The sequence below is a fragment of the Glycine max genome, chromosome 13 (assembly GCF_000004515.6).
Source record: "Glycine max cultivar Williams 82 chromosome 13, Glycine_max_v4.0, whole genome shotgun sequence".
Lineage (NCBI taxonomy): Eukaryota > Viridiplantae > Streptophyta > Magnoliopsida > Fabales > Fabaceae > Glycine > Glycine max.
This window is the reverse complement of record NC_038249.2, coordinates 27,293,304-27,315,512: the sequence shown is the minus strand read 5'-3', so window position 1 is coordinate 27,315,512 and position 22,209 is coordinate 27,293,304. Positions and strand designations below refer to the sequence as shown.

General features: G+C 33.2%; 2 protein-coding genes across 3 annotated transcripts; one reads left to right on the top strand and one right to left on the bottom strand.

Moving 5' to 3' along the window:
- Positions 1-2,888: 2,888 nt before the first annotated feature.
- LOC100807387 (protein PHOX1) lies at positions 2,889-7,455 on the top strand. Its single transcript, XM_003541441.5, has 3 exons — positions 2,889-5,649; positions 5,736-5,975; positions 7,141-7,455. The coding sequence occupies exons 1-2, from the start codon at positions 3,624-3,626 to the stop codon at positions 5,882-5,884; spliced, it is 2,175 nt and encodes a 724-aa protein (XP_003541489.1). The 5' UTR covers positions 2,889-3,623; the 3' UTR covers positions 5,885-5,975; positions 7,141-7,455.
- Positions 7,456-8,610: 1,155 nt separating this feature from the next.
- On the bottom strand, positions 8,611-18,590 carry LOC100779410 (dynein regulatory complex subunit 6). 2 transcript variants are annotated; one of them, XM_006594198.4, is made up of 16 exons: positions 18,434-18,590; positions 17,694-17,989; positions 17,470-17,598; positions 17,150-17,357; positions 16,197-16,343; positions 15,424-15,498; positions 14,321-14,392; positions 13,982-14,053; positions 13,630-13,701; positions 13,442-13,513; positions 12,537-12,608; positions 11,951-12,022; positions 11,184-11,327; positions 10,108-10,179; positions 9,134-9,280; positions 8,611-8,927 (listed from the first exon to the last, which is right to left on the bottom strand). In XM_006594198.4, exons 2-16 carry the CDS (start codon positions 17,889-17,891, stop codon positions 8,743-8,745), a joined length of 1,737 nt encoding a protein of 578 aa, XP_006594261.1. In that variant the 5' UTR covers positions 17,892-17,989; positions 18,434-18,590; the 3' UTR covers positions 8,611-8,742. The 2 variants fall into 2 exon arrangements, with proteins under 2 accessions (XP_006594261.1, XP_040864098.1); XM_041008164.1 differs by lacking the exon at positions 18,434-18,590 and adding an exon at positions 18,230-18,378.
- Between the last annotated feature and the right edge of the window lie 3,619 nt (positions 18,591-22,209).

Sequence of the window (22,209 nt, the reverse complement as noted above, 5' to 3'; positions counted from 1 at the left end):
GAGGAGAGATTGCTTTATCTTATCCTGCATATTTTGGCGATACTGATTTTTATAGAATAAAGCAGCCTTCAAAGTCAACTCTTCTATGTAGATATTGAAAATATATGGTTCCCTTTAGTTTTAGAAATCATTTTTTATTTTATTTTCTAAAATATGTCTTCATTTTTAAGTTTTACTATAGTATTTTAGAAACATGTTTGCTTGCTATTATTTCTGTTTTTCAAAATAATTATCGTGAACTACATATGACAATTCACACCCCACCTTCCATCTAACAGAAGCCATTGATAAGATTTTCTTTCATTCAACACTATACATGTCCTTAACCTAATGGAACGGTTAGCGTGGGCTACCCGGCCCAATGAGGTAGTTACTCCACCCAATTTAACCCATTTTAACATGGGTAATTCTCATGATAACAAAAATACTTAATACGTGCCCACGGCACGGTCATCTAGATATAAAGTTTGTGTTGGGTATTCTTTTATTGCTTGTTTATTTTTTAAAAGAAACTTTAAAATAAAGAACATATTTTATTTAATTATAAAATTAATGTTATTAAATATATTACTAAAAGACAAGAGTTCAGTTTAAAATTTATGTTACCAACAAAGTACAGTGCTAAATTATTCGCATCTTTAATAAGACGAGCATAATTTCAACTCTAAAAAGAAACAATCCTAGGAAAAAAAACAACACATTCAGCTCTGACACAGACCAAATTGCAAGTCCTCATAAGCAAAAAAGAAAAAAGAAAACCACAACGATTAGTTTAAGGCATAATAATCCTAATCGACATTGGCTTAGAGCAATTTATTTTGCCTGTAAAAATGCCTGCAACGTTCAGAGATCACGGGGAGTGGACGGAACGTATGAGAATAATGCTACTTTTGATGTTATTTTATGTTTGTTATAAATGAGAACTTTGATGTTTGACCTATTGTGTAGAGAGGAACATTTGAAAATAATTTATAGAAATTCTCTATAAGCGAAAGAAAAAAAAATGTGGTCTCACTTGAATGAGTGGCTCAATTTTTGGCCATGAAGGAAGGAAATTAAGTAAAAAACCCTAGATCAAGTTAGGTCACACATGATTCCAATAGTGTATTGTTCAGCATGATGCTAGCATGAACACGGTCATACACTAATTACATATTCATTTACCAAATCATTTTTCATATGAAACACTTCTCTTTGTTGAACCCATGTACATAATTAACTGTCACTACTAAAATGTGCCTTTGAGATGTAGTTTTGAATGTGGATCCTTCAATTTAGGAGTATAAACGGTTTTGGTTAAAGGCAGCTACTCTGAAGAATACACTCCCAAGATATCCTGGACTGGACCACCTACACATGGAGGAAAAGTACAGTTATTATCATACAAGAATTTATGGTGTTACAACTGCAAGTACCAAATAATAATCTAAGAATCCACAATGATATAATATAGTAAATGAAAAGTTTTACACTGATAGCATATTGATCATTAAACTCTTATATTTTATTTGAATATTTATTATTGTCTTAGTTTAATCTAATTATTGTCAAATAGAAAGATTTAATTTTTATTTTGGTGACATTCCTTGCTTGAGATTTTTATTTATAAATAATAAAAAAAATCTTACTTATTTCCTGTCTCCACCTTTATATAAGCAATTTTAAGCCCAACCATGTGTATCTGTAATTCTGTATCCTTAAGAAAAAAGGAACAAGATTCTTCTGGATCAGAAAAAGTGCAGGATGTAGAGTTTTATAAAAGATTACTTCTAGTGTTGTTCTCTTGATTCTTTCTTTTTTTAAGTGTAGGAACTAGGAAGGTGTAGAGCTACCAAGAATCCAGAATTAGAACTTCAGTTATTACTTTAGGGGCCCAACACAACACAAACATAGTTACCAGCTACTTCCTTTATCTTTTTTCCTCACTTCACGTGGTTTTCTACTTTTCCTATCTTCCCCTTTCATTGGCAAAATGTGAGGTGTGGGTTGGGTCCATTGAAAAATTATCTGCCAAGTACTCTCTCCTTTCTTTTTGCCTCCGCTAAATATTTATAAAAATTTAATAAAAAAAGAGAGGAAGGAATTTGAGAAAGCGTTGGCGTCCACTAATCACTAACGTGTTGCCAATGTGAACAAAGAATGTAAAATTTGCTTATAAAAAAAAGTGCGGAAATTTTGTTACTTTTTATTAGAATTTAGAATCATGTGTAATGTTTGTTAAATACTAATTTTTGTATGTGCGGGTAATTCTATCTTTTTATTCAAATTCTTATATTTTGTCATAATATAAAGTTATTTTCTAGTTGTATTAGTTTGCTTGTTATTCTACCTTGTTCTCTTCTGCTACATTGTTTTTGTCTTTGTTTTTATTTATTTTATCTGCCTTGCCATCTGTCTGTCACAATGGCTTCGTTGTGAACATATTTCATTATTCTTTTTACATTCATTAGTGTCTTAAAACTTATTTTAGAATAACCCGCACACAATTTCGTTTATTAGTTGAAATAGGACTGCAACTGTTTAATACTAATACTAATCTTTTCAATTTAATGATGGTTGATGCTTTAATAATTCAATTATCTAGTAGCCTTCTTATACTATACTATATTTACTACAAATGTGACAAATTGTGTGTCTCTAGATAATGTAATAGACATATTTTTGTCTGAAAATCATACCGAAATTAGATGAGAACCATGTGAAATCATTATTGCTAATTAAATTGAATGGGAAAAAGAACAATCGTACACTTTTAATTGAAAGGCTAACTTATGTTGTTGTCGTTTCCCATGATCATGAAGCTGGTCAATTAATTGTTAATTCATTAACACATAGGAATATAGAATGGGACCCGATAAAAAGAAATAAAAAAAAATATTGACATGGGATTTCTCATTTTAGAATCTCAGTTCAGTTGAGAAGCTCACGTTATGTGGTTTTTCTCAAATGCTTTTGTGGCGTTAACGTCAAGGATATGAAAAACCTTTCTTCCACGTTACAAAAGAACACCACCGCTTGGTTTTCTTCCATTTCAAACTTCCTTGCTGTTTCGCCGTGTTTGCGTTTTCCTTGCAAAGTTTGAAGCTTTTTCTCATAATTTGTCACCCAGATAAGTTTATTTCTCTTCCCAAATTCTGGGGTTTTGTTTCACCTTTGAATCTAAGTTAGGTTGTCCATGTCTGATGTCCCTCTCTGAAATAGGACTTGTATTAGCATAAACAAATCCCAATTGAGAGAGAAGGACACTTTTGTGTTGAATGTGTTGAATCTTCTCCAGTGGCACCACTTTGAGATTTTGAACTTGTTTCGACTAAAGATTTTGTGCTTGAACTTTCACAAGGTTTCATGTTGGCTGTGTTCTATGTATGAAGCTGGTCAGCTTGGTTATAATAAAATGCTTGTTTGTTGTTATCTGGTCCATCATTTCCTTGGCTTTTGGATGCTTCCATGCTAGTTATATCTGAAGTTCTTTCATCTTAAATTGTCTTTATATATCCTTTTCTTTTTGGAAGGCCTTATAATTGGTTATCTTGTGCTGTTGGTTTGACTGGAATCAATTTTGAGTAGTGTGGTGTGAGAGAATTGTGGTTGTTTGGATTAGTTTCTTTACTGTTGGATTGAAAATGGGAAAGAAAAAGAAGCAAGTAGGAGAAATAGGGGAGGATGGTAAAGTGGGAGATAGCAGCCCCAGAGCATATGATAATGATACTATGGTGTTTATATCCATGTCTCAAGAATTGAAGAATGAGGGGAACAAGCTGTTCCAAAAGAGGGATCTTGAAGGATCTATACTAAAGTATGAGAAAGCCCTCAAGTTGCTTCCGAGAAATCATATTGATGTGTCCTATCTACGGAGCAACATGGCTGCATGTTATATGCAGATGGGACTCAGTGAGTTCCCAAGGGCAATCCATGAATGTGATTTGGCTCTTCAAGTGACACCAAAATATAGTAAAGCTCTGTTGAAGAGGGCAAGGTGCTATGAGGCTTTAAATAGGCTGGATTTAGCTCTGAGGGATGCCAGCACTGTTGTGAAGATGGAGCCAAATAATGTCATGGCATTGGAGATCTCAGAAAAGGTGAAAAATGCGCTTGAGGAGAAAGGATTGAGAGTAAGCAATTCAGTAATTGAGTTGCCTCCAGATTATGTTGAACCTCCTAATGCTCTGCCTCCAGAAAAGGCATTGAAAGAGAAGACACGCAAGAAGAAGAGCAGTAAAGAGGAAGAGAAGGCACCTGATGGCAAAATTCCAGAAAAGCAAACTGAGGAGAAATTTGAGGACAAGAAGGCTGAGGGCAGTATTGTAGTCGTAGAGAAGAAGATCAACACGCCCAAGAAGAAGAAGGCCAAGGTAAAAGTTGATGAGAAGAAGGCTGATATTAAGGAAGTTATAGAGGAAAGAAGTAATGGTAGAAGGGAACCTGTTCCTAAGAAAACAGCTAAACTTATTTTCGGTGATGATATAAGATACGCTGAACTGCCTATTAATTGTAGTCTCTTCCAGTTAAGAGAAGTTATTCATGACCGTTTCCCAAGATTAGGAGCTGTTCTTGTCAAATACAGGGACCAAGAAGGTGATTTGGTCACAGTCACTTCTGATGATGAATTAAGATGGGCTGAAACAGGATCCAATGGTTCTATCCGACTGTACATAGTAGAAGCTACTCCTGAGCAGGATCCACTTTTTGAGAAATTTAAAGTGAAGGAGGCGGAAGTGGTTGGCATTAACATTGCACACAAGAGTGGTTGTGTGGGAAAGGCAAAGGAAATTGTTAGCTCTTCTTGCATTGAGGATTGGATAATTCAGTTTGCCAAACTGTTCAAGAACCATGTTGGGTTTGAATCTGACAGATATTTGGATTTTCATGAACTCGGGATGAACCTCTGTTCTGAGGCTTTGGAGGAGACGGTTACAAGTGAAGAAGCACAAGGTCTGTTTGACATTGCAGGAGATATGTTCCAAGAGATGACTGCTCTTGCATTGTTCAACTGGGGAAATGTGCATATGTCTAGGGCAAGGAAGAAAGTGTATGTCAAGGAAGATTCTTCTAAAGAACATCTATGTGAACAAATCAAAAGTTCATACGAGTGGGCACTGGAAGAATATGCAAAAGCGGGAGAAAAATATGAAGCAGCCATTAAAATTAAGTCAGATTTTCATGAAGGCTTCCTGGCACTAGGGCTGCAGCAGTTTGAGCAAGCAAAACTTTCTTGGTATCATGCACTTGGTTGTAATGTAGATTTGCTGACATGGCCTTCCACTGAGGTTCTTCATCTTTACAACAATGCTGAAGAAAATATGGAGAAAGGAATGCAGATATGGGAAGAATCAGAAAAGCAGAACTTGAGTAAAACATCTAGTTCAAATGATGTTAGATTGCATTTGCAGAACATGGGGTTGGATGGGCTTTTTAAAAATATATCCCTAGATGAATTTGCAGCACAGGAGGCACATATGAGGTCTCAAATAAATCTCCTATGGGGTACCATGCTATATGAACGCTCATTTGTGGAGTTCAAATTAGGGCTACCAATATGGCATGAATCTCTAGAAGTTGCAGTTGAGAAGTTTGAACTTGCTGGAGCTTCTCCAACAGATATAGCTGTAGTTTTGAAGAACCACTGTTCAAATAATACTGCAGTAGATGGTATGTATTCAAGATAATTAGAAACCTTTTAGCTATTATGTAGATATAATGATATATACTCATATATGTTAACTTTTTCATGACAGGTCTTGCCTTTAAAATTGATGAAATAGTACAGGCATGGAATGAGATGTACAAAGCTAAAATGTGGCAGAGTGGAGTTCCATCATTTCGTTTGGAACCCTTATTTAGAAGGCGAGTTTCAAAAACTTATCATGCCTTTGAGCTTGCATGAGTTGCATATTTTTCTTCAAGTACTTGAAGAGTGACAGAGCCAACAATCACTTAGGCTGCTTATGTGCCTGAAATGCTATTGTCATCAGAAGGTAACTGAGAATCTGATAACCATACTAATAACATTCATTTTATTGACTTTCTTTAAGTAGTATATCATTTTGTTGTCTATAACATTTGATAAGCTGCTTGATTAATTTACTTAAAGATTCTAGAAAGTAATATATGAAATGTTTTAATGCAGCCTTCAATAGAACTACTTTTACTTCCATTAGAACTAATAAATATGTTTATAATCCAAAATCAAGTCCTCTCTGTGGATATATAAAAATATATGGTTCCATTTTGTTTCAGAAAATATTTTCTATTATTATATAAAATTATATTTCATTTATTATTTTAATTTTCTAAAATATGTCTTCCTTTTCAAGTTTTCATATTTTAGAAAAATGTTTGCTTGCTATTATTTCTGTTTTCAATTCGAGTGGAAGGATGAGTGAGGTGTGAAAGCCAATTAGAAATGAAATCCAAAATATTGCAGTTCACACCGCACCTTCCATCCAACAAAAGCCATTGATAATATTTTCACTCATTCAACGTTATACATATCCTTAACCCAATTGAACCAATCCTCTGCTATTACCAAAAGCCAAATTGGCCATCATCTTGTTAACTGATAGTCTATAAGCATTCAATAGCTATAATAATTGTTCAAATACTACAAATTCCAGTTAATGATCCAGTAGCGACTTTTCCAATAAAAAAAAGTCCAGCATCTTTCAGGAACAATTGAGAACACCATTGAAAAAGGAGAAAATATATCAAAAGAAACACACAACATTGCAAGTTTGCAGCTCTTATAACCATCACCTTCATGTGTCTTTCTTGACATAGTGGGACCATCACCGTTGCAAATGGTGACTATTTTAGATTTGTCTAATCTTATAATGAATGATATATGCACTATTTAGATGTTTGTATCATGAATATATTTGTATTGTTGTTGTTGTTTATGATTGTATTTGTCTTGGTAGAGGGACCAATTATTAAATAGCTAGATATATTGAAGTTCTCTGATCTGGACCTCTAAAATTCCATCATGTTTGTTGAAATCATGTTCACTACTCCACTGCAACTTAATGCTCACAAAATCCACATGACTACCATTGCTTTATTATATTATTTTACCCTCCTTGAGTCATTTTTGTATAGTCATCTATGATCATTGATGACAACCTTGGTTTGTCTATGCTGCAGGTTATTCTTTCTACTTTTATGAATTTGGGTTCAACAATATACTTAAAGAAAGTATTCTTTTAATGGCATTTACATTTCCAAGAACACAGAGGGTTCCTTTACACATTGTGAAGATGGCGTAGCAGGAATTACCTTTTACTTAGTTTCTGCCATTGCTCATTTTGCCTTCCCTTTAATTATTAGATTTCTAGTGGCTAGTAGGATGTTGAATTTGTACCAAGAGCAGCGGGAAGATACATGTTCTTTTTTCATCTGTTATTTATCCATGTGTAAACTACTCTTTGTTCTTTGTTGAGTTAATCTCTTTCCGAATTAGTTTCCCTCTTAAGAGTATTAAACTTACCAGTTGCAACGCATTCTACTTAAAGCATCAGATACAGATATGTTTAAAAATTCTTTGAGTGTAGATTTTAATTCTGATTGATTCATGGTATTAACGAAGGTGTTTTTTTTTTAACTAATTCTGAATCAGAATAATATATATTGAACAGAGAAAATTATTTATGCATTTTGCCTTTAAGAAAAGCCAGTTTATTTGTTGACCCGGCATTTCGTTTGCAATTCAAATATCTTTAGTAACATGGTTGACATTACAATTACCTTTACAAACTTCTACTCGTAGGAGAGCAGAATGTTTCAGTTGCACGTCCCAAAATGTTTATCGGTAACTGTGGTTTATTTTAAAGATGTCAAACTCAATAAAAGCACCTTGTGAGAAGATTTGAGTGCATGACTAAACCATAAGTATCTCCCTTTTAGAATACCTTGCTATTTTACCCAAATAAGTATAGTGTTATTAGTGGTCACTTGTAAGTTGTAACATTTCTATTATTACGCTGTAAAAAACAACAAAAAAAAGGCCATACATTAATAATATAAAATAGTTACAATCATCGTCAAATCATAATACATAATGTATAATAAATAAAACAGTTATATCATTAATCTAATCACAACACACTTATACACTTATGTTTGATAAATTTATTAAATTTTGAGATAATTATTTTAAAAGTCATACAAATTCAAGAATTAATTTATTTTTTAGTTTTTGGAGACTGATATAATCACCAAATTGCACTTTCAGAAACAAAATTAGATATTTATCACAAAAAAAAAAAAAAACCCAAACTAGGGTGTGCATGCAGGAGCCGCTGCTCCAACTGTTTCACCATACCGCAAATATGATTTTTTTTATTAAGGCAAGTATGATTTCTAAAACATGGTCCTTATTCAAGAGCAAATAGCACAATAAAAAGCCGGTCGACGGGAACAACTCTCTTCTCGGTCAAATACAATTCATTACTATACGAACATAATAATGAGCACCATCACCCTGGTCCAAACATCTTTATTACACATTACATTATGCGCAGACTTTAGATAGCCACACCAGGCATATTTACCCAGAGGAGAAAGGGGGAAAGAAAGATTTATGTACAATTTTTCTTAGACGGGGAAATACAAACATGCAAAATAAAGGCATAATTACATTCTTGCATGTCATTTTATGTACATTTTTCAACTATCCAGACAGTAGCCATAAATATGTACAGATAATTGTTCAACAGACACATAACAGAATTCTCTCATTCTCCTGGTCTATTCTGGCCGAAAGCTTATCAAATTTGGAAGATCAGTTGACTGAAGCTTCTTAATTCCAGAAGCAGTAACCTTGCAAGACTCCAAGGTAAGAGTGCGTAAATTCTTCAAAGGCTTCAAATGCCGTAGTCCTTCATTGGTTATACGAGAATTTGAAACATTTAGCGACCTCAGTGCTGTCATTCCTGTATTCAGATATAAAGATATACAAAGATGTGTTAATCAAAGCAGAACAAACTTTTACTCGATCCAATTACAGGGCAAGGAGAGGAATGAAAAACCAATACAAACAAATAATATTCTCCATCCAATTTTTCTTTCCTTTCATATTTAATTCTGATTACCCGAATTTCAAGGGGTATATAAAGTATTGAAGGCAAGAAGAAAATACCAGATATCAATTCCAAAGTTTTATCCGTCAAATTACAATTCTGGGACAGGTTTAGCTGTGTCAGGGAGACAATTTCTCTTATATTTTTTACACCAGCATCAGTTAATCCTCCGCCACATATTTCAAGGGATTGCAAGTTCTTGAACGCTGCAAGATGGAGAACAAAAGAGGAACTAAAATTTAAGCCAGCAAGATAACCAGTAACCTTAGGCACAAGGTTATGTAAACCCATATTTCCCCATTATTTCAATCATAAAACAAATGGAAAAAAAAAGTTGGTGTTGAATGGGATTTCCAAGTAGTACTGCCTCCATTTATTATTGTTTTGTATTGGGCCATTACTCATTACACCATTTGCTCTCAAGTATAGACATAATGAAATAAACATGAATTTATTGCTGATTTCAGTAAATTAAATGACGACATTACGATAGCTAAAAGAAGAGAATTTTAAAAAAAAAATTGATACAAACCAAAATTTTCATTTGATTTTCTAGAGGGGAACATGTAAAGTAAGATTGCCATCATAGTCCTCAAACAGAATTTACTTGTGGAAGTAAGGTAGCATGGTTTGGCACCCCCACTTGTTTGACCAGTTCAGCAGTTTTATATTTTGCATATAACACAAATATACAATAAAGAACAAAAGCACAACATACTATATAGCTTCATTTATTCTCTGGACGGATTATAACATTTTCAAGAAAAAATCAAAGTGTGTGGCCCAAAACCTATATGATAAACAGTTGAACAAAAAATATCCTAAAAAGTAGACTGCACAGTTATACCTTACAAGTTATCCCCTATTACTACAGATGCATTCCCATTCCAAATGTAGACTACTTAGTTATATCTTATAAGTTAACAAAGTCAACTAGCAATTAGATAAGTTAAAGAAATATACTGCTAGGAATTGCATACAGTCATACACCAAAAAGGAAATCAACTACAGTCTAAAATTGAAATATACATACATCGTAAAAATGTAGTTCCATTGTCTGAAATGCGTGCTCCAAAGAGATCCAATGTTATCAATCCACTCAGACCTGTTAAAGCCAAGAGCCAAGGCAATCACACAGCTAGAATTGAAGCTATACCAGCAAAATTAATCACAGCTTGCACAGAAATTAATTACATGTCAATATGGACATTAAAACTTTTAAAAAAAAATATTTATAGCTGGCACCTAATAAAAAACGGAATATGATCCTGGACAATGTATGATTGGTTTGATACAGTTTTGGATTGAATTCATGTATACAGGGAAGTGTCAAAATTAAAACTTTATTTCAATCAGCAATCTAAATCAAAGATATAATGTTGCAACTTGCACTATGCTGTAGGCTGGACACCCTGCCTTGGCAAGGTCTAGGTATCAGACTCGGATTAAACTGTAGAGATTGCTGATAGGTTTATGTAGAGAATTGGGCAAAGATCTAATATTGAAGATTGCTCACGACTAGGCAGTGGCACTACCCTCTATCAAATACCAAGGCGTTCATATGACAAAAGCATTGATTTAAAAAAAAAAAGACCTCAGGTGAATATTCCACATAAAAGAGAGGGGGGGAGCTTAATTGTACTTTTAGTTACTCTACTATAGCTAATGTGTGGTTTTGGTCCTCCAGTAATTTTTGAGAATTTAATCTCTCAATTTATTTAATTATTTCAATTAAGTCCCTTGATCGCTTTCCTTTTACTTAAAACTCTCAAATTCTCATTTTCCACTCAAAATCTTCACAAGATTAATTAAATACATCATTTTCAACATTCTTTTGCTCCAAACTCATCAACTAAAATATCAAATTTCACCAAAAAAAAATAAAAGAAATTCAAAATTTTCCTCTTAAATTATTCCATATCTAAATCTATCATACATCCCCAACTATTTGAATAGAAAATTGAGGGTTTTAGGTTTTAAAATTAAAGGGACTTGATTTGTTTGGAAAAAACTTGGGAAACTAAAATCAAAAAGTCTAAGCTAGAGGGATAAAATGCGTAGTTAAGCCCAAAGAAAAAATAATTGATACATGAGTATACACATGCTTACTGGTAAGATTTGCTAGTCCAGCATCGGTAATCTGTCGGGCATCCAGATTAAGTGATTTAAGTTGTGTCAATCCTGACAGCCTTTTCAGGCCATTATCAGTTACTGTGGTGAATGACACATTTAAATCTTCCAGTTTTTTTAAACCTGGAGAAAAGCAAGAACCAGATAATCAACACATGCATTTTATGTATTGTCTGTAAAGATCTTTAACAACACGATATTTGTGTGTTTGTGTGTGTGTGCATGTGTTTGTAGATGTAACTACAAAAACAATATACAGATTTAGACAGTGTTTAGTTTAAGTTAAGAAATCCTGAAACAGTACAAGATGTTTTGAATCAAATTAAAATGTCACAAGCAGCAAAAGCTATCTTAGCACTGTGGGGACAGACTGGTAAGAATAGAGTTAACTTTTTTATAAAAAAAATCACTTATATTTTGGTAACTCAGGGCTTTCTGAAATTTATCTTCGAACATTATACAACAGTCTGAAATATATCGGAATAATGGTAGATTAAAGCATACAATGCAATTTTCTAACTAAAAGCTTACATGTGCAAACTGAATAAGGTTCTGCATATATATTATGACATATAGAATACCACATAGGTGTAGCATTGGTACTTCCATAAATTCTAGCAGTGAAACATAACCAACAAATATAGTAACATATCAAAGATCTAATTTGAACTTGCCTGCCAATAAACTTGCAATAAATAGAGTTTATATTTTTATTTGATAACCATATACAAGATTGTGACATCAACCTGATATATAACGCAGCCCACTGTTCCCAATGTCAGTGTCAGACAACACCAGACTTTTCAAGAGTGTGAGGCCTGAAAGGACAAATAACTATAAATTTCATACCATATGTGATATTTCAAATCAAACTATTTGATTACTAAAATGTCAAATTTTCAAAACAATCAGAATCTCTTCCCCTTCAGAAAGCATATGATAAACAAATTAAGTAAATTAAAAGAAAAATTAGAAGCAAAACTGAATTAAAACCACTAGACCTAGCATCATGTATATCTACATTCTAAACACAAAGTCAAGGCTAAGTGCTGGCTTAAATTCCCATGATAACTTTCATCTAATTCAAATATTCCAGTTTATGCCAAGTGCCATATGACTCTATTCCATCTCAATTAGGAGGATTTGAATCATCAAAGTATGTCATTCAGCTGAAAATGGCATCAAGGTATAAAGCCTCAATGCCTCATGTCATATATCCCCGAGCACAGATCAAGAAAACATTGAAAAAGTATAACAAATCTGTATAAATTTTGAACAATGTAATGCCCATTTAAATCTACCAAAAGGAAAATTATAAAATCTAGTGCAAACCTGTCAAATTAGCTAGCCCGCCATCACCTATCCTGCAAGAATCCAGATTCAAATACTCCAAATTTGTTAAATCTGCAAAAAGAAAAAAAGATTAATGAAATAAAGGATAATTGGAAAAATAGAACAGTGAACAAGCTGTGTGCATGATGATTGATGATTGTCAGTGTCCCAGTAGCATTAATGACCCAACTTGTGGAGTATGAAAGTATTTTATCCCAGAAGTGCTTAAGAACGTTAAGGGTCAGTAAGCTTTAGAGACCAAATGGACAAATCTTTTTGAGAAGTTTCAAGAGTATAATATAATATGCACTTGATAATTTGTAGGTACTTTTCAATTTTTGTTTCAGTTTCGTGTGTCCTTTTATATGACCTTTAGAGAAGGGTAGGCAATTATAATATGAGAAGGATAAGATATCATCCAAAACGTGTTGAGCAGATATTAAGTTGTTAACAATAATTACTCATGTACCAAATAATAATAGTGACAAGAATTTTCCATGAACAGTGAAAAGAGATATTTGAGGCTAACACTGGACTTTCATACTTCCTATCTATTTACAATACATATACTTTAAAAATTGCATTAAGTCAGTTAACATAATCAGTGTTTGAACTTTGAAGGACTCTTGAAAGAAAATTTACAATGTAGAAAAGGTTTCCTACCTCTCCTTTTGTCTGTAACGGCTAGGATATTTTGCAGATAGAAAAGAAGCATGAAGATCACTCTAACATGTCAATGTAAAATTATTAAAAGTAAAAGGAATTGAAAAACAAAGGGAAAAGTCCATCGCAAACGCATTTTCAACATCCACAAAAGTATTGTAAAAATCAAGAGTCTTCTTAATTTAGGTAAGCAGCATGTGGATAAAATAGTCACTCTTGTGAGATATTGATGTTCCAAGTACCTTTCAGATGAACTAAGCATGCATCTGTGATCCTGTTAAAAGCCAGGCTTAACCTCTTCAAGTTTTTAAGACCTGCAGGAAAGGAAGTGCATGCTGTAAAACCAAGAATCCAATGATTTGCAATCCTTAGAGCAAGAAGACACGGAAACCAGAATTCCACAAATTTGGTCATTATATATCAAAGTTACCAGAAATTTTCTCAAATCCATCATCAGAGAGACCACATCTGTTGAGATTTAAGCATGCCAAGGAAGTTAAGGCTGTACAAAAAATATATCTATGATTAAAGAACTAATTAGGAAAAGTTTAGGCATTGGAATAATAAGTAAATGAGTTTCCAAGTTCAAACATAGCCTTTGCCGCTTTAGCACCATTTGATTGCATGCTGGATTATTCAAATCCTTAATTTTCCAAATAAAATATGAAAGCAAGCTCATGCATTACAGAATGACTTCCAGAACAAACAAAACTGCTGTCTAAAATTAAGAAAAAATAAAATGAAATGGCACTTCAAAGAATAAAATGGGAATTTATTTTTACCATGAATAAACTCTAAACATGCAGCAGTAATATTGCATCCTTCAACATTTAATGTGGTAAGCTTCTCCAAACCTGTAAACCAGAAAGTCAGAAAGGAATACCCAGTTAATGTATACTGACGATAACAGAACAACATAGTACATAAAGCAAACCATGTTATGAACTCATTCCATATACTAAAACTCTACTTTGATGATAGTAAGAGAATGATATTTTCATTTGAGAGTGGACATTGACAAATGACGACTAAGATATGCTCATGAGCACAAAATAGTGGCAGCAGCAGTTATAGTCATCTTAATACACTTGTAAGGGATGGTAAACATTGTGAAAAAATACCTCTCAAATAGGTAATCCCAATATCAGTAATACTGCTGTTGGAAATTTGTAACTCCTTCAAATTTATAAGCTCTGAAACATTATATGGCAACAATCAGCTAAAAAATATCATGCCTAGCTTCCTGATTCTAAAAGAAAGAACAGATGGTAAATGCAGCAATTGATTTAAGATGCAAAACCAAATGTTCCAGTATAAACTCAATTAAGCAAAAAAATAAAAGGATCAACCTTGATACCATGCTAATGCCAATTCATTGTTTTTTTTTGGGGGGGGAGGTGGGGGAGGGGAGGGGGAAACACAAATACAATTTGTCGTACACAGACAGACATAACTCAGAGCACGCTTGTAAAGGATTTACATTTACCTCAACCCAAAGACAACAAAAAAAAAGGTCCTAGATTTTTTTTTTTTGTGTAAGAAATTTCCCCCCAATCCAAGGCAGGAAGGTTTCTAACTCAGAGCGCTTGTAGATTTACATTTACCTCAACCCAAGGAGACAACTGAGGGCTTTAACCAGGTACTTGTCAAATGCAAAACCTTGTCTTGCTCCACTCAACCAACCCCTTGGGGTTAAACTTTCTCAAAGTCTAAACAAGATTTCATCAGAAATAGTAACCCCACACGCAAAAGAGGCATCAATGAATATTAGATGATTGTTTTGGTAAATACAGAAGAAAAAATATTGTGCCATGTGCAGTTTACGTGGTTGTCTAGTGCATTTCTTTATCACTGGACATATAGTAGATAGGTTTTTGTTTATGGCTTCTCTTTGGTGTTCTACTCATGATAGCTTTAGGGGGATTTACTATTTGACTTTTATGGATTGGACAGCCCTAAGAAAGGAAAGCTCCCAGAAAAAATAGAAAGTGAGTAAAATTTAGAGAACAATATTCCCAACCCAGTTTTAGTTTAGCCATCCCTATTAGCCAACTAGGAATAAGAATCAATGCAAGTAAGACACTGAATATGATATATGTCATACAAAAGCTCAGTTCAGATAATGAACTCATGAATGAGACACAACAATACTGCCTCTTTACCACATAAATAAACCTGAAATGCAATAACTACGATAAAAATCATACCATTTTATGATCAATACCTGAGATAGACTTTATGTCTGAATCCGTAACACATTTACAGCATCCAATATTAAGATACTCGAGCTTTTTCAAACCTGTATTTAAACAAAAATCAAAAGAAATTAAATCTATAACCTATTAATTCCATAATTATGTTTCTACAAAATGACACTCTAAGCAAGATAGCATCTGATAAATATCTAAATGATGAATCCCTTGAAGAAGCCAATGAAGGTTGGCTCAACTGGTAGGATCAAACAGGGATCAATTCCTGTCAGTAGTCCTCCATTGGTAAGTCATTTTCATCCTCCATTGGCAAGCCCTATGCAACCTCCCCTCCCCCTAAACAAATTTTGTACCCCCACCCCAAAAAAAAACACATTTGTTGAATGAAGTAGAACTTATCATCACCATTAACATTAAGCATAGGCAACAGCACCAACCAATTGCCCTCAACCCTATAAACCAATGATGATGAAGAACCATCATCTAACATCTATAATTGTGTTTGATTTGGCGGTGCGTTAAAATTAAATCGCATCATCTAACACAGCTGTGTCAGTTTTATCATGTATCTTACATGGTTTTGGTAGCCTACTGGGGGACCAACACCCCACCAAACACCCCATATGTCAGGCAAGCCAATCAGCCATCCATACCTAACTATATATTAACAAATTTATTTTAGATCACCAGATGTGAGATTGGTTTATACAAAATTACAAAAATCAGTTACATTAGGAATAAGTTAACTTCTTGCATATAGATGAGCAAGAAATCAAAGGATAGATACCTTTAAGATGAACAAATCCACCATGAATCTCTGAACACCTCTCAAGGTCCAACTTCTCCAAATTAAATAAGTTGGAGAAAGCACGCATTCCATCGGGTTTGACAGAGCTGCTCTTCCTGATACTCAAGGAAGTCAAGTTTGAAAGACCTACACAAATTGGCATTGATTGCTTATGTTAATCAAACAGGACTCTTTAACCTTTAGCAAGTCAAACCTAATCCATTTGATATCTCAGAGCAAATAATATTATTATTGTATTGGTTGCGCGTAATTCCAATTTTACATAATGTTCAATTTCCATTTCAAAATTGAATTTCGTTATTTATATTCATTTCACAACAATCATATGGAAAAATAACATTAATTGATCCCGGTGAATAATTCTGCACGGAATGCCCCACACTGCCACAAGCAATGAGCCAATGACACAAAAAAGAAAGTACAAACAAAAAATTTACATATCTAAAATCAGACTTCTACAAAGTTTCACTAGAACAAGACATTTAACTTAATATTCAGCAATGCAATCAGATAAACTTTTGTAGGCCAGCACAAGGGAGGATTTTAAATGAGGCTGAAAAGTATAACCGGTATAACTCTGAATTACTTTTGAATATGTCATGAAAAAATCAATTAGAATCATTTCATAATTAAGGTGAATTCTATTCAAACACGAATGAATTTCTCCAATTTTCTTTTGTAAGAAACACCAAAAGTCCAAAATCTTTGTGAAAACACAATAGAATTAGTTGTTTAAGAAAAAGAGAGAGATAAAAAACAACAATACAAGATTCATAGTTTTTATACAGATAGAATGCAAGATTGGTATTAAAACATTAACCTCAAGCCCCACCCAAACTAATTTGAATCCTTAGTATGATCTTCCTATGTTCGTAAAATAATAGAGGCATTCTGGTGAGAAAACAAATTAATCATAAGAATAGTAGCTCTACCACTAATGTGCTTAAGCCCATATTCTGAAAATTGGTCACAGTAACTGAGAGTCAATGCTTGAAGACTTGAGCAATCCTTTAGGAGTCGCAATCCATCATCTGTCACCTGAGAACCAGCAACATCAACTGAAAGTAAGGACAACCCTTGGGAAGAGATGACATCCATCCAATCATCGTTAACTCCAACATATTCACCCAGGTCAATATCCTGCCATATGCAGAACACATCAAATAAGTAGGGTCTAGGGTCAATATTCGTAAGCATTGAATACTCAAATTTTAGCAACACTTCCAATTCCACCAAGCCTCTAATACAGTACCTGAAGAGCACAATCTCTGAAGGCTTCAAGAGACACTTCGGTCAGGCAGTGAGAATCAACCAATTCATTGAAGATTTGCTGGCTTATGTCTCTCGGAAGAATTGAAAAGGAATTGTATTTATGAAAATCCTGTTATAACTCAAAACATGTGTGGAGCAAATAACCATGTGAAGACAAAAATAACCAAAGCGAAACAACTAACAAAGCTGGCAAAAAACATGCACCTCACGCATCTTCTTTATGCACAGATCCATGAGAGAGGGGCATGTTCCCCCTCCTGCACAATGATTGGGCTTAGCACGCAAACTTCTGGCCCTCAACCATTTTGTGCTGCCACTTCTACAATACCTCCCCGAGACTCCTCTGTGTAAATCATCTTCAACAACATGCTGATCTCTCTTCCTAGAACAAACGCCCCCCATCGCTTAATTTGTCGATACCCTTTTGATCATATACGCATGGAATGTGCCAAAGAAAGTCAAGTTCCCATTTCAAAGAATTTGTGCTGTTGGACTGAACTCTGTCATGTAAAATAAAATAAAATAAAAAACTATGTCAAGTGCCAACCTAACTATAGTTCAAATTTGGGGGGAAAAGATCATTGCAGAATTAATCAAGCTTATCATGAAACAATTAGAATAGAAATACGACAAAACAGTCATAGTGACCAACTAACAAACAAAAGAACACAGAACACGTTGATGAAGTTTTGTGAGACTTTTATTTATTACAGTGACTACGAGGTTCGGTTACAACTTACAGGAGATAGAACAACTAACTTCCGTACGATCAAGATGATTTCTTCCTCCATTGAGATTTTATTATTTAAAGTTTAATACACACGTTTTTAAGCTAATGTAATTATAAGGTTTATCCATGAAAGAAGGAAATAAAAAAAAAAAAAAAAGTAGTATGGATAAAGCGAGAAATGAAAAGGAAAAGTTGTTTAGCTTTGATGACGGACCTTTGAAACAGAAAGCGTGGGAAGAGATGATAAGTGGAAGCGCGCAGGTTTGTTTGGAGAGAGAGAGAGAAGAAGTAATTAGGAAAAAAGGAAGAAAGGGTATTGGGAATGTGATATTTGAGAAGAAGGAAGACACGTGGCAGTGAATGCGGAGTGAGAGAGACTGAGACTGGAGCAGATAAGAATAGAATACGGAGAGAAGAGAAGAGTGGGGTCATTCTCAACCATGTGGGTCCCACGTCCGCCACTTCCGCTCTCTTCTGTTGGATTTCTCCCTCCTTGGGGGTATATGTAGGTAAATTTACCGTAGGGGTATTTTTAAAAACTAATTACGAAAAAATGTCTGTTTTTAAACTTTTTACGAGGGGGTATGTTTCTTCATGGATGTCGGAAGAACTGACGACATAGGTGTTCCGCCATTGCAGATGGCGAGAAGTACGATGAGCTGGAGGGTGCCATGGAGGATGCTGCTAGTGACACAGGCGAGACATGCTGACGTGCACTGATCTCGCCAGTTCCTCCTGCGAGACACACCCATATTAAAATGCTGGAAGTATACGGTCAATTTAATTGGCGGGACATGCCAATGTAGAATATATATATTTGCCATTTTTGTATGTTGCTTTTGCAATTTGCATAACTTTGATTCGTGCGTTTTGATCGGAAAGCTTAAAGGAAATTGCTTATTGGTGGTACCAATTCGAGTTGCATGAAATACTGCAATAGCTGATCACCTATGATTTCCGTTAATCGTCTTTTTTTAAGTTTACAATTGAGCTAATTACAACAAAAAATCTGCTCGTAAATCTTTAGCATATAACTATCATAATGTGTTGGTACAGAATGAATAAGAAAAAGAGTTAGTTATTTTATTTTATTGTGTTGATGCAGCATAATATATAAATTTCTTGGTATTTTTCTTCAATTTTTATTATATATATTTAAAAAAAATTGAAGAAAAATACCAAGAAATTTGTATACTAAAAAAAAAGAGTTAGTTATTTTATTTTATTGTGTTGATGCAGCATAATATATAAATTTCTTGGTATTTTTCTTCAATTTTTATTATATATATATTTAAAAAAAATTGAAGAAAAATACCAAGAAATTTGTATACTAAAAAAAAAAAAGGAGCAGTAGCTCCTAAAGTAGAAATTGAATGTTCTTTTTTGGTCCCGTAAGCTAAGAAACAAACAAACAGAAAAGATAAATTCCTCACAAAGGGCACTATTATGTTATATTTATTTCTATGTAAATTTTCATCTGGCCTCCACCCCTTTCTATTCCAGCTTTCTTTTATATAATGCTGTCAGTAGTATAATACACTTTTATTTATTTATTTTATGTTTGGTTAAAAAACATTCAAATCATATTGAGACAAAAGTAAATTAAGTTATAACATGTTTTCTTTTTTCTACTCCGTATTCATATCTAATTGGGCATGTCCCGCCAATTAGATTGGCGGCATGCTTCCAGCATTTTAATATGGGTGTGTCTCACAGGAGGAACTGGCGAGATCAGTGCACGTCAGCATGTCTCGCCTGTGCCACTGGCAACACCTTCCAGCTCAGCATACTTCTCGCCATCTGCAATGGCGGAATACCTATGTCGCCAGTTCTTCTGGCAACATCCATGGAGGAATAAACCCCCTCGTAAAAAGTTTAAAAACAGACCCTCTTTTATAATTAGTTTTTAAAAATACCCCTACAATAAATTTGCCGATATATGTATGTTATCTTTGGGGTTACAATAAAAGTTGAAAAGTATTAATATTATTTAATGTCCAACACAATTATTACTGCATATCAATAAAAATATATTTTATTTTTATAGTCATCAAATTAATAAGTGAGAAAATTAATACATTTTCCACGAGCCCAACCATAAATATAGAACCGTATATTGATATAAATGTAAATTATTATTCATATAACTTTTTTTTATAAAAGGAAATGATATTGTTAAACTCCCATCAAATGGGGGAAAATACAACCCATAGCATGAGCTCAGACAAGCATGGCCAGAAGCGGGGAATAAAAATTTATACGTATAAGTGTATAACTTATAACTATAAATTAGTAAATATTAATATAAATAACATTACTAATAAATTAATGTTAATAAATTATATAGTATTTTATATTTTTTAATATATACTCATAATATTAAATATTGTAAATTAAATGTTAAATACTAATAAATTATAAATTAAATGAGCTACCCACCTTAACCCTAGTCTCTTTTTCTCTCATAGATGGTAATGGACAGGACGAGTATGGATAGTAATCTCTCATATTGATTGAAATTTTGTCTACTATTCACATGAGAGTCTGGGAAGCTGTTGAATATATATCATGAATTTTATAAAATTTCACGTATATCCATTATGGGTGGCAAAATAAATTTGACCATTGGATTAATCCATTTAACACATTTTTTGGTGGTTGGATTTGAGGTATTTAACCTATAATACCCATTTTGACCTGCCAAAAAAAAGAATGCAGCAGGGCAAGGCGTGTGAGCAAGGCAGGCCAAGAAACTTTATTTTTTAAAATTAGGTAAAAATAAAAATAGTATAAAATTTCATGTTCTTGTCTCATATTTTATTTTATATGAAAAGTGATATTGTGTTTAAGATTCAATATTTTAACTTAAGAGATGATCTATAAAGGTGGGTTTGTCGCTAGAACATACTTTTTATTATTGTTGTTATTATTGGAGACAAAGTAGTTAAAGGAGTTGGATGGAATAATATATTTTTGTTGAATATATTATCATTTAATTGTAAATTGTTATTTACAGTAAATTTATTCATTTTTACAATAATTAATTAAGTTTATATTTATAATTATTCTTGATTGGTTAGTAAAAAAATTTACATTAACGTTACTTAAAAATTAAGCTCTAAATTACTCTATTCTAAATTTATTTATAATCAAACTTTTATAAATTAAATTAAATTCATTACAAACGAACGGTCAAATTTACACTGATCTCACAAGAATTTATTATGGAAAATTTTCTATGAAAATGTATATATTTTTACTACCAAAGATGACGAAACCCAATTTGGGATTTGGATTCAGATCCAAATTCAATGAATGATATCAAATCCGCTTTTTCTGACTCTAAAAGATGTCTCACAGCGTAATCTACACTTCACTGCGAAGTGCAAAGTGTAATTAATGGCTTGAGAGGTCAAACTTTCAAATTATGTTTCCCCTCTTCTTGTTTGGTGCATGCGTAAAATTTTCAATTCTTTTATTTAATATAAATGATAGATCTATTGCTCTTCCTTGACATTAATCATTTCGTTTTTATATTCTTTTGAAAAAATCAATGACAGTTTAGAACCTGAAAATATCACAATTTTACTTGGTGAAAACCGATCAGATTTTTCTATCTAGTAAAAACATGATAAATCATTCTTTGTCAATATGTTTAAATTGGTAACGAGATCATTGTAACTTGTCATTTTCTCCATGAGTTGTAGAATTTGACATTGTGTCTGTTTTTTTTCCTGATTCTCTTTATTATAATTGGAAAAATATCATATGGATAATTATAGGGGAAATAAATAGTTAATGCCAACTTAGTCATGACATTTACACCGAAAACTAAAAACTAGGTTAAAAAAAATGATTGCCAAACATACTCTTATCACAGGATTAAGTTGTATTCATGTTGTCCTCTACACAAAAAAAAAAAAATACAAAAGATTTTTACACTATAAGTGCATATATTATTTATTTTTAGTTATTAAAATAAACTTTTCA